This window comes from Engraulis encrasicolus, chromosome 10 (genome assembly GCF_034702125.1).
Source record: "Engraulis encrasicolus isolate BLACKSEA-1 chromosome 10, IST_EnEncr_1.0, whole genome shotgun sequence".
NCBI lineage: Eukaryota > Metazoa > Chordata > Actinopteri > Clupeiformes > Engraulidae > Engraulis > Engraulis encrasicolus.
In genome coordinates, this window is record NC_085866.1 from 24,216,387 (window position 1) to 24,228,879 (window position 12,493).

General features: G+C 44.0%; 1 protein-coding gene across 1 annotated transcript in view; it reads left to right on the forward strand.

Moving 5' to 3' along the window:
* Window positions 1-8,610, forward strand: part of vps13d (vacuolar protein sorting 13 homolog D) — a 165,577-nt gene extending 156,967 nt beyond the window's left edge. The window contains exons 71-72 of the mRNA XM_063208416.1: window positions 2,503-2,743; window positions 4,815-8,610. Of these exons, the coding sequence (XP_063064486.1) occupies window positions 2,503-2,743; window positions 4,815-4,946 (373 nt within the window). The 3' untranslated portion in view covers window positions 4,947-8,610. The remainder of the gene's footprint in view (window positions 1-2,502; window positions 2,744-4,814) is intronic.
* The last annotated feature ends 3,883 nt before the right edge of the window (window positions 8,611-12,493 follow it).

A 12,493-nucleotide genomic window follows, 5' to 3' on the forward strand; every position in this document is an offset into this window, starting at 1 on the left:
TCTCTCTCTCTCTCTCTCTCTCTCTCTCTCTCTCTCTCTCTCTCTCTCTCTCTCTCTCTCTCTCTCTCTCTCTCTCTCTCTCTCTCTCTCTCTCTCTCTCGCCCTCTCTCTCTCTCTCTCGCCCTCTCGCCCTCTTCCCCCCCTGCTCTGCATCTGAGCTGTGTGTAGCAGCTCTGCTCTGCGCTGCGCTGCACTGAGCGGTGGTCCAGAGAGCATTTGTCACCTTTGAGGCTAATTAATCCAGATGAGTGCCCCCCTGGCCAGCCTCCTGACCTCTCCCCTCTGGGCTGGCCAAGTGCCAATTACTCTTTTCAGCCCGCCGCTCTTCGCTCAGCGCTGCGCAGCGCAGCTCAGAGCAGAGCAGCACACAGCCACACCACAGTTTAGCACAACACACATGCACACATGCACGCACGCACGCACGCTCGCGCACACACAGATCCGGGCAGGAACACACATACACACATGCATGCACGCAGAAGCACACAGACACATGCAGGCAGATGCACAGCCACGCGTAGGCACTTTGAAAGCACAAACACAAACACAAACTTTTGCACATGCACGCACACACATACGCACACTTAATCCCCCATCACAGTCCCATTCATTACTCTCTATGGCTGCATGGGTTGATACCTCATTCTGTGTGTCTGCTGTGGCACTAGCACATCCTCTTTTGAACAAACGCCCCCCAGGACCTCATCCTAAGCCTCCAAACGCCCCCTGGACCTCATCCTAAGCCTCCAAACGCCCCCCTTGTCATCATCAAAAAAAAAAAAAGTATAATGCAATGTAATATATTGCGATACCCGACTGTGCAGTATCTGCCGATACCAATACCATACCGATGCTACTCTGTTTGAAATTTATATACAGTATATACGTTTATCAGGGTGTCCGCGGGGTCTAAAAAAGTCTAAAAAAAGTCTAAAATTACACATTTTCCATTTTAGGCCTAAAAATGTCTAAAATATAGGGTTTTTTGCACTCTAAGTCTAAAATTGAGTTTGAGTAATTTAGACCTACGTTTCAAGGCAAAATATCGACAAAGGATTAATGTTCATTTGTTTTGTTTCGCTTTGTTTTTACGTCCTTTTCCACGCCGCTCTATTTTTTTTCCTGGTGTGGTGGCAGTTATGGTCCATGTAGTTCTACATGAAGTGTTGCTGTGTGGAACGTACAATAATAAAACTACAGATGTGATACGGAAATTTAGCCTACTGTAGCTAGTTCCTCCTCCTCCACCGCGGTTTACGCCCTCGCTTGCGTGAGACCTCTGGTACAACCCCCTAAAATTAATAGGAAGGCATGAATCTTTGGATTGAGTTGCAAGGGCTGAGTTGGTCAACATTTCTAACTATTTTGCTAATACAACTGCCATAAGACGTTATCTTGGACACCTCCAGTAGATGAAACAAATAAACGCCAATTTATGGCAGCAGTGGTGGTCGCTCATGTTGTTTTGTTCTATTATCTTGGTTAGGTCCTCTTGATATAGGTGTGTTGCTTGCAGATATGGCATCCATTCGCATTTAAAAACCTCAATGAGTGCAATGTAGAGACAGGCTATTATATGTTCACAATTGCTGGCTTTGATCACTTGAAATTGTGAAAGTGAGCATTGCACCTTATCACTGGTCATTTATGATCAGATCTCTTTATGTTTATGCATTGCATTAATTCAGATGCACAGCTCCATACACCTCCATCCATAGCTGAAGTGCCCTTGAGCAAGGCACCTAACCCTACATTGCTCCAGGGACTGTACCCAATACCCTGAAAAATAATAGTTGTAAGTCGCTTTGAACAAAATGAAAGCGTCAGCTAAGTGCAATGTAATGTAATATTTCATTTTTTAATATGCCGCGAAGGTCTAAAATTTAGCCCATGGTGGTCTAAAAAAGTCTAAAATTGCACTTGTTAAAACCTGCAGACACCCTGGTATATGAAGAGCTGCATAGGCTACTACTTGGATGTAACATCATTTCTATCATGGCTTTGTCAGGCTGCTGCTACCTTTGTGAAACGGGAAAAAGACTAATACTGTACAAAGTGAATACAGTAGAACTTTTTATACTTTTTAAATGCCTCTGATATAAAATAACTTTAAAGTTCAAGACTGCGTTCAAGTGTCATTCGAGCACCTGTAAATGGTATTGGTGCCCTATTTGTTGGTACTCGTCAATACCACTACCACCATTTTAGTGCAGTATCAGGGCCCCGGCCGAAACTGGTATCGGTATCGGTGCAACGCTAGTAAATTTATGTACGATGATATAATGATGAATACTGGTATATGTATAATGTCTCTTTCTTCCTCCCCTGTCTCCTCCTCTACCCCTCTCCCCATCTTCTTTTTTTTGTTCAAACCCTCAGTCAACTGTCCATATTTCGTCCATATTTCCACGTTTATGATGTATTAGACGTATTGATAATGTCTCTCTCCTCCGCACCTGTCTCCTCCTCCTCTCCATCTCTCCTCTCCTCTCCCCATCTTAGCTTCATCGCGGTGGAGCCGATAGACACCTACTGCGTGCTCATCTCCTCCAAGGTGGTGTATTTCCTGAAGCCGGGTGAGTTTGTGGACCGCGAGGCCATCTTCCTGGAGGTGAAGTACGACGACCTGTACCACTGCCTGGTGTCACGTGACCACGGCAAGGTCTACGTGCAGCTCACCAAGAAGGCCGAGAGCACCAGCAGCGGAGTGGCCATGCCGGGGCCTTCGCACCAGAAACCCATGGTGAGTGGAGTGGGTGGGTGCGTGTGTGTGCGTGCGTCTGTGCATGCGTGTGTGCGCGTGCGTGTGTGCGCGTGCGTGTGTTACATGCGTGTGTGTACAGGCGTGTGTGGACAGGCGTGTGTTACATGCGTGTGTGGACAGGCGTGTGTGGACAGGCGTGTGTGTACATGTGTGTGTGTGCATGCGTGTACACACTCGTGTGTGAGTGCGTGTGAGTGCGTGTGCGTGCGTGCGCGTGCATGCATGTGTTTGTTTATGTATGTGTTCTTGTGTGTGAGACACAAACGGCAAGGAGTTAGAGGCAAGAAGAGTGTGTCTGAGTGTGGCCGTGGTCATGGCCCAAAATGGCTAAGGCACTGCTCTGTGTTATGCCAAGGACAAGCTCATTTCCCCCCCATCTCTCCCCCAACCACATCCTGGCCGCTCTCTGTTATATTATAAAAGGTGTTACTGTAACTCTGTCTCTCTCCCCTCTCCTCTCCTCCTCTCCTCCTCTCCTCCCCCATCTCTCCTGTAACCCCTCTTCTCTCTCTGTCTCTCTCTCTCTCTCTCTCTCTCTCTCTCTCTCTCTCTCTCTCTCTCTCTCGCTCTCTCTCTCTCTCTCCTCATCTCCTCTCTCCTCTCTCTCTCTCTCTCTCTCTCTCTCTCTCTCTCTCTCTCTCTCTCTCTCTCTCTCTCTGAAACTGTCAGTTCTGGCATATCTGACATATGTCACCTCTCTTCAAGTCCTGAGCCAAGCGTGAACCAAATGTTCACAATGCTTCCATGGATATATGAGTGTCTATTCTGAAACTGCCACTCTCCATATGAAGGGTAACCTACAGAGTCAAAGCCAAATCCTCACAATGTTTTTTCAGCCTGTCTAGCTTTTCTCAACCCTCCTGTCTTCAACCCCAGCAGGTCCATGTGAAGAGGGAGCGCCGAATCTTCACAATGTGATTTTCTTCTGCCAGCTCCCATATGCATAATGTATGAAGAGTTTATTTGCAAAATAGTGTATCTACCATTTTATTATTATTATTTTTTTTTTTTATTGCATTTTATTATTGAAAATGACTGTTCAGAGGTCCTATCACCTATGTGTGAATACTTTTTCAACCTATATAAATTTTGCAATGCAATTGAATGGAATGCCAGATAGAAAAATGTCAATTTCACAACATTCTACAAAATGGATATACATCGTTTTTGAAAATAAACTCTTCATATATTATATATGCATTGTCATTTCTGACATTCCTGATGCATGCCGTTTGCTTCTCAGGAGGACCAACAGCCAAACCTCCACAGTGTGTTTTTGCTCTGCAAGCTTCTATGTGTATTTCTGATGCTTGTCATTTCCTCCTCAAGTCCACCTTAAGAGCCAACACCAAACCTTGTTTTTTTGTGTTTCCACTAGGGGTGGTACGGTTCACAAAATTCACGGTTCGGTTCATATCGCGGTGTCAAGGTCACGGTTTTCGGTTCTCTACGGTTCTTTTTTTTTAGTTCATGATAAATGGTGCACTGGCTAATAGAATCGGACTTATCACTAAATATCCTACATATGGTTTGTATAGGCTTATAATGTGAAAATGGTATGATTTTAATTGTGTCATCCTCTGATTTGGTCTTATACGCCAATGTTTTAATCAGAGAGACTGGATAAGATACTCCTAGAATCTCTGTTTTACATATTTTTCTGGGCAGTACATGAATTGCGGTTTGCGATGGATTGCACGGTTCGGTATGTGTGTGAATTGTACGGTTTCGGTTTTCGGTGCGGTTTGTGCCATCCCTAGTTTCCACATGCATTTTCATTTCTGTCACTCTGATGAATACTGTATCGTTCCCTCCTCAGGTGCACGTGAAGAGTCAAAGCCAAACCTCTTTTTTTTCCCTGTTTCCCCGTGCATTGTCATTTCTGTCACTTCTGATGGATGTCGTTCCCTCCTCAGGTCCACCTGCAGAGTCAAAGCCAAACCGTGTTTTTTTGTTTGTTTGTTTGTTTTTTTGTTTGTTTTTTTGTTCTGTTTCCACATCTATTGTCATTTCTGAAGAATGTCGTTCCTTCCTTCCTCTCTCTCCTCAGGTGCACGTGAAGAGCGAGAGCCTGGCGGTGAAAATCTCGCAGGAGATCAACTACGCCAAGAGCCTTTACTACGAGCAGCAGCTGATGCTGCCGCCCAGCGAGAACGAGGACAGTCTGCTGCTCGACTCCTGAAAGAACACAACAGAACAGAACAGAACAGAACAGGGAACCAAGAAGGAGAAGAAAAAGAAGGAGAAGAAGAAAACGAATGAGGGAAAAGAGAAACGAACAACAAACAACTTTTCCTCCCTTCCTTACCGTACTTTATGAAGGTATTCGTGGGGGTTGGTGGGGCTGGCTTCTTCACGCAAACCATTTATGCAAAACCAACCAACACTGTTTCGGCTCCTACACACCTGCTCCTGCTCCTGCTCCTCAGAAAGAAGAGGAAAACAACAAGGGAAAAAAGAGAAAAATAACTGCTTTCCTTTCCTCCCTTTTTTCCCAGTGGAATATAGAGCAGATGGGGCTTCATCCTCACGCTAAAACCAACAGACACTGTTTCTGCCCGTGCCCCTAGCCCTGTCCCTAGCCCCCGGACCCGAAAAGGAAAACGGAAAACAATGAGGGACAAAAATAAGAACTCCTTCCCTGATTTAATGTGGGGTGGGGGCTTCTTCACACAACCCATGTGCACAAAGCCACACCACACCACACCTGCTCTACCTTCTGCTCCTCTTGCCTCTTGTCACTGCTGAATACATTGGGCCTTATGCTGCCGTAGGTGTAGAGGTTCCTGCTCCATGGTGGGTGGTCGAGGGTTGTGTAGCTGGTGGTGATGATGATGGGGAGGATCCTTGTGTGGTGAGGTGGGGTGGGTATCTAGTTATGCAATGTTGACAAATGGATGACGTGGGGGGTGGGGGGATCTTCTATACACCCCAATCAAGCACATTAGATGAGATATATTATTTAAAAATAAATATGCAATTATTTTATCAAGTGATGTGGAAAAACCATACTAAGAAAAAAAAATCGAAGAATGATAACTATTTTGGGTTTTACAGATGTGTTAATGACATTGCAGGTTATACCATATGTTGCTAAATGTGCACATAGTCTTATAAATGTTTTTTTGTGTATAAAATTAAATATGTACATAACGTATATCTGTATACCAACAGTACACTATCTGCCCTGTACATATCGGTGGTGAAAATAATTATGAAGGTTTATACTGACGTGAAGAGATTGAACAATAACACAGAGAAGTGAACAAATACTGTACAAAACTGCCTTGAGAGATGATTTTGTTTTTCTTTTTTTTTTCCTATCTCTCCGTGTATGGGGGTCTTTGTTTTGTGGTGTGTGTGGGTGTGTGGGTGTTTGAGTGAGTGAGATGTGCGATGATTGATGAAATGCACTGACTAGATGTTGTAGACCTTGTAGCTGCTCCTTTCTACCCTTAAACCCTGTGGCCCATGACCCAAGCTGACACAAGGAAGAACACGACTCAACAGCACTCACCCTATTCCACTCATTTGTTTACTTTCCTTTCATTCATTCATTCATTCATTCATTCATTCATTCATTCTCTCTCTCGTTCACCCTCTCGCTCTCTTTGAAACACTTGGCTCACCTGCACATTGGTTAGCAATGCAGGACTGTTTTTTTTTTTTCTTCCTTGATCAAACCTACCTTGTCATTGAAGGATTAACTTGTCTTTTTTTCAGTTATCTCATGTTCTTGTGTGTAAGAGAGAGAGACAGAACGAGAAAGAAAGGAGGTGTGTTTGTGTGCGGACGTGCATGCGTGCCTGTGTTAGAGAAATAAATTGAGTGTGTGCGTGTGTGTATGCGTGTCCTTGTGTTAGTGAGAGAAGTAAAGTGAGTGTGTGTGTGTGTGTGTTGAGTGTTACCCCCCTGTCTGCTGTAAAGGGACTTCATCCTCTGTTTGGCATGCTGTAGGTGCCCTTATGGATCCAAAGCTTGTGAAGAAAGAAAGAAAAAAAGAGTGCTTGAACTTCTTTAACAATCTGACCATGATGTGAAGTGCGTAATTACACCTTTATTCTCTTCCTCTCTCTCTCTCTCTCTCTCCCTCCATCCCTCCCTCTCCCTCCCTCTCTCTCTCTCTCTGCTTCTAATAAAGCACCACTGCTCAGCAGTATTTCAGAATAACATTCTGTGCCTTTTTATTGAAGAATTATTTTATGTGGTTTCCAAACACAGTAAATCGTTTCAACCTGGCCTGGGTCAACATGTTTTCCCCAGTTTATCCAGATTTTTTTTCCCCTTCCCCATTCCCCCTACCCACACACCCATCTCTTCTCTTCTCATCACAGCCCCTCAGTCAGTCCAGTCATGTTCTAAGCTAACACATCCATCAACACGTTGCCCAAAACCTTATCATGTCGGCCTGCTTTGATGTGTTGTGCTGTGAGATCAGTGTCAGATCAGATGGAATGTAGTACCATATGCCCCCTCCTGCTTTACCTTTACAACCTGATGTGGTGGTCTGTGGTCTGCTTGCCTAGTTTTAATACCCTAGTTTACTGATTAGATGGCAGTCTGGGTGTCTGCTCCTTACTTGTGTGCAAAGCCATTAGCAGGTCTTCTGCCAACTAGATGTGGTGGGATTTGAAGATCTTGATTATAGGGTTCTAAGTAAGCACATCGAGTTGGGAAAGAAGATGTTTCCTGATGGCAATAGTAATAATGATGATGGATATGTAGCAACAAAATCAGAATAAGGAGAGTAATGTTCGACTTTGTCGTCTTTGCTCTCTGTGTAATTTATAATAAAATACCCTGATTTACTCTCTTCTTGCGGTTGACTGTTAAAACGAGCGCAATAAGGATGAATTACATAGTTAAGATTTGAAATTTGAAAGTTTTTCTTTTTTTTTTTTTTTTTTTTATCAGGAATGGATGAAGTGTTTTGTAACAGTCCCCATTCAGTACTGATAGGAAAAAAGTGGCTGTTGTTAGTGACCTGGGAATTGTTTTATGACCCCCCCAAACTAAACCACTCACTCTGGTTCGGACCCATTAAGCAACACTTATGGGCATCTTTAAGGGAGCCTTTTGATGTTTGTGTCCCCCAAGACTTGTGTCTTTCCTAATTCCCCTCTCTACTATTCCAACCTCTGTCAGTAGCTTGCCTCTAGTGTCGTGGAGTTTCTCATCAAGTAACGCATCGTCTGCTGCTGTTGCTTGCTGCTGCTCTGAGCGTAGTTCCATGCATGGAGTATTCCACTTTCAAGCGGAATATTGTCAGTATTGAGTTAAAAACAAGTTCTGGAATATCCCTTTTACATGGCCGCATTGGGACTAAAATGTAGTTTTACATGACGTGCAAACTGAATACTGCCACCCTTCCAATTTCAAATTGGAATATTACTTGCATGGAAATACGCTAATGTATTTCATTCTACACGCGGTTGAGATTCAGAGAAGTTATAATAAGCCTGGTGAAATCCTCATCGCTGGGAAAGATATTGCAACCACCAAAGAAACACTAAGGGATGGTGTTTGTTTTCTTTTTGTTTTGTTTTTGCCTTTTTGTTTTCTATGCTGAACATCTGTCTCATATGAAGCATTAAAGCTCATTTAGGCCTACATGACTTAAGACCTGGCAGGGATGAAATGGTACCATTGTATGTACTGTACCCTATCATACTACAGCAGTTATCAAAGCTTTTGAAAAGAAACTCTCAACACATTCTCACAGCTTATAGTTGTGCTTGAAGCTAACATTACAGAGTGAGGTTATTCTTTTGTTTGTGTGTGCTTTTCAAATTGTACATATTGTAAAGGTTAATAATAAAACTAAATAAAATTATTGGTCACATAAATGGTGGGGATTTCGATCTTGTGTGTGTGTGTGTGCGTGCGTGTGTTTGTGTGTGAGCGCGAGCAAGACAGAGAGAGAAAGACGGCTTGTAGTGGCTCAGAAGATGATGAAGATGAATATTCATTAAGTTATTGACTCACTCACTATTTTCCCTGGAAGATTATTTTCAAAGTTAATTTCAAGCTGTCAGTCACACCATATTCTCATAAATCAACTTAAAAGTATCAAAAGTATTTTTTTTGCCTCAGTGCTTTGAGTTTCTGTGTGCAGGGACCACAAAATGCCATGCATATTTTTAAAGGAAAAAAAGTTTTTGACAAGCACTTTTTGAAGGAATGCACATTGGCTTGAATTTTGGTGCACACCCTCAAATTGCCCTGGCCACCAGCAAAGAACGAAAACACACACACACACACACACACACTGTGCACAAACACGACCGACATAGAGAGCTGGGCAGTTCTCTGGAAGTGTATGTGTGTGTGTGTGTGTGTGTGTGTGTGGTAGGGGGGAGAGAGAGAAGGAGTCGAGATCTCCCTAGAGTTCAACAGTCTTGCATTCCAGTGTGCGGACCTTAATTCTTCTTCTTGATTGGCAGGCTGAGGGTGGCGGAGAGGTCTGCCCCCGACTGGGAGAGCGGCCCTCGGGGCGTTTGTCTCTCTTCCACAGCCCACGCTCATCGCCTGCTGATGAATACACACCATGCCAACTGCAGAGAGAGAGAAGACTTCAGAGAGACAGGGAGGGAGAGGTAGAGGGAGAGAAGGCCTCATGGAAAGGGAGAGAGTGAGAGAAGGCCACAGAGAGAAAAAGATAGAGAGAGATGTGTGGACAAACTGTTGCGAGTTCCATGGCTTGTTCTCTCTCTTTCTCTTGCTTCTGTCCTCTTCTTTTGTTTTCTCTTCTTCCTCTTCACAATGGTTTCCCTCTTCCTCTTTTCTTTTCTCTTTCCTTCTTTCCTCTCTCCTTTTGTTCATCGCTCTAACTCTCTCACTCTCTCTCTCTCTCTCTCTCTCTCTCTCTCTCTCTCTCTCTGTCCCTCTCTTTCTCTTTCTCTCTCTCTCTCTCTCTCTATCAATTCCTTTTCCCCTCTATGTGTTCTCTTTCGCAACAAAAACTACCAGCCCTGTGCCACAGATCATGTGCATGTGCAGATACGATTTGCATGAGGTTGTGTCTCGCTGCTGAGGAGAGCCCGTGGTTCACCTTGAGCTGTTTATTTGTCTCCATCAGTGTCCAGATGGTCTATGAAATGATGTTTATCAAAGAAAAAACACAGGACCCGCAGGGGTGTCCACAATACATTGCTTGACCGCTTTTTACGTACCCTCCAAGGACTCCCAAAATGTGGATTTATGAAGGCCATAAACTTGGCTATGAATTGACCATTGTGGTGTTTAAAAAAAATAGCACTCCTCTTATCCTCTTCTCTCCCCCCCCCCCCCTCCTCCTTCACCCATCTCCTGTCCTCCTGAATCCGCTCACACAAACAGCAGTGTCCACACCAATAAACAAAGCTACCATGAAGAAAGAGGTATTCTATTATAACACATTCAAGGCCAATTTGTCAAGAAGAGCCGTAACATATGTCTTGCAAATGCCCCGGACGGCTGTTGTTGGACCCTTCTTCTTCTTCTTCTTTTCCACCTGTTGCCTGGCTTGTGAAAACGGCCTCGCAGCCTCGGGTAAAGGGTTCAGCCCAGGGTGAACTGTCTGTCCAACATACTCCTCAAATTTATCTACTATTTGGCTAACCTTGCTCTGAACTCACCCCCTGAGATTTGAGCTGTCTTTTCCAACACACATGCACTCCACAGCACTCTCCGCAGCAGTGCTCTGACCCCATTCCCTATTCTGGAGCTGTGTCTCTAAACTCCAAAAACCCTCTCCAATGGGCTTCTTCCCAGAAAGCCCTATTCCCTCAGGCTACATCGGTATGAGCTACCGTACTGTGCGGAATATCTCTGTAAACACACAAAAGAATGGAGCCGAACATGTTTATGTAAAACAAACCCTATGGGAAAAAAAGGTGCACTGTGTGCAGTGCAGGACTTGGGTTGCAGGCAGCCGAGGGGTGTGAAAGGGAACGCCTGGTGATCGGCAGGGTATGGACGTAAAGGCCAGTTGGCGGACGCTCTTATTCTGACAACAGATCTCCCTAGCTGTTGTCATGGAAGTTTTTCCACAGAGACCTGAACAAACCACCAAAAATATTACAAAACCTATGAATGATGTTGAAATCGACAAGCGTATGAATGTATTCATCTGTAATTAATCTTTAAATAGTTATAATCTTTAAGTATTTCATCTAATCAAGACTATTATATATAATTTAATATCATTATATGCCTATTGGTATATAATGTTTTAATGTAGTAGTGATATTACTGTACATACAGTATGCTCTTGATAATTAAATGTGATTGTGCAGCCATCATTTAAACCGTACACAGACACAGACATAAATTGTACTGAGCTTTCGTAGGCATCGAACAGCTGCCAATATACTTGAATGTGCATCTGAGTTTATGGCCTTCTTTAGATCCTATGCCCAAACGAGAGAGAGAGAGAATGATCAAAAACAGATAGAAGGCAAAAGAAAAAGAGACTATCGAAAGCAGAGACAGAGAGAGAGTATGAGTATAGAAAAAAAGACAACAAGGAGAGATAGTATGAGAAAATGATCAAAAACAGAGAGAAAATTGATAAAAAGCGAGAGCTTTATCAAAAACAGAAGAGAGGAATTCTCTCATTCCTTCTCTCTCTCCCCAGACCCACACTAATGGGAGACAGTATGGAATGAACGCCTGGAGGCAGGGAAGCCAACATGGGGACAAAGAGGTCAGTTGTCACGGGCCCAGGGAGAAAGGGGGCCCGCATTTAGGTCCTCTTTACATTATGGGTAGGGGGGGCCTTTCAGTTGATTTTGTCCCGGGCCTGGCCAAAGCTGTCAGCAGCTCTGTCTGGAGGTAAGCTCATTGTCATGCTTTACTTGGATGTTTTCCTATCCTCTATCCATACAGTGCATGCTCAGATTCTCTCATGGCTGATGCTGTGCTGATGAAAGAAATCTCTTCTTATTGTTATAATACTACTACCATCACTGATAGTAACAGTCAGGGACGCTGACAGCTTTGGCTGGGCCCAGGACAAAGTCATCTGAATGGGCCCCCCTACCCAATACATACAATGTAATGAGGACCAATTTCTGGGCCCCCTCTCTCGCTGGGTCCAATCAACGGACCTGTTTGTCCCCTCTGTCAGCTACCCTGGTTACAGTAACAATAACAAGACGTCTGCAGTTGAATCAGAAGTTGGATTTGATTGGTATGATGTTGAATCTACAATTAAAATGACGGTGATGATCATACTCAAACTATGTGTCACCTCAACTCTCCGTAGGCCTAGACTGTGCAAACAAAGAGTTACGAAAAGTGTGAAGCATGCTTGACGGACCAGGGGGATAAGCTGGTTATGGTTATTACTTTGATGTTTTTGGACAGTTTTAGTGAGGGCCATCCCTCTGAAAACCACCCCCTAGACTGCCTGGCTGTCTCCATACCAGACTACCTTCTCCAGCAAGCATTTCCCTGGAGAGCTCAGTGTTATGACAACTTCTTAGTGAAAGCATTGTGAGTTCATGATTGGCTGTGTCGAGACAAAGGAATGCTGACCATGAATGTCTCTGATGTTCGCCAGAGCACAAATAAGCATACATACACACACACACACACACACACACACACACACACACACACACACACACACACACACACACACACACACACACACACACACACACACACACACACACACACACACACACACACACACACACACACACATTTTAACTACTTTAAAGGTTCACTGTGTAAGTGTAGTTG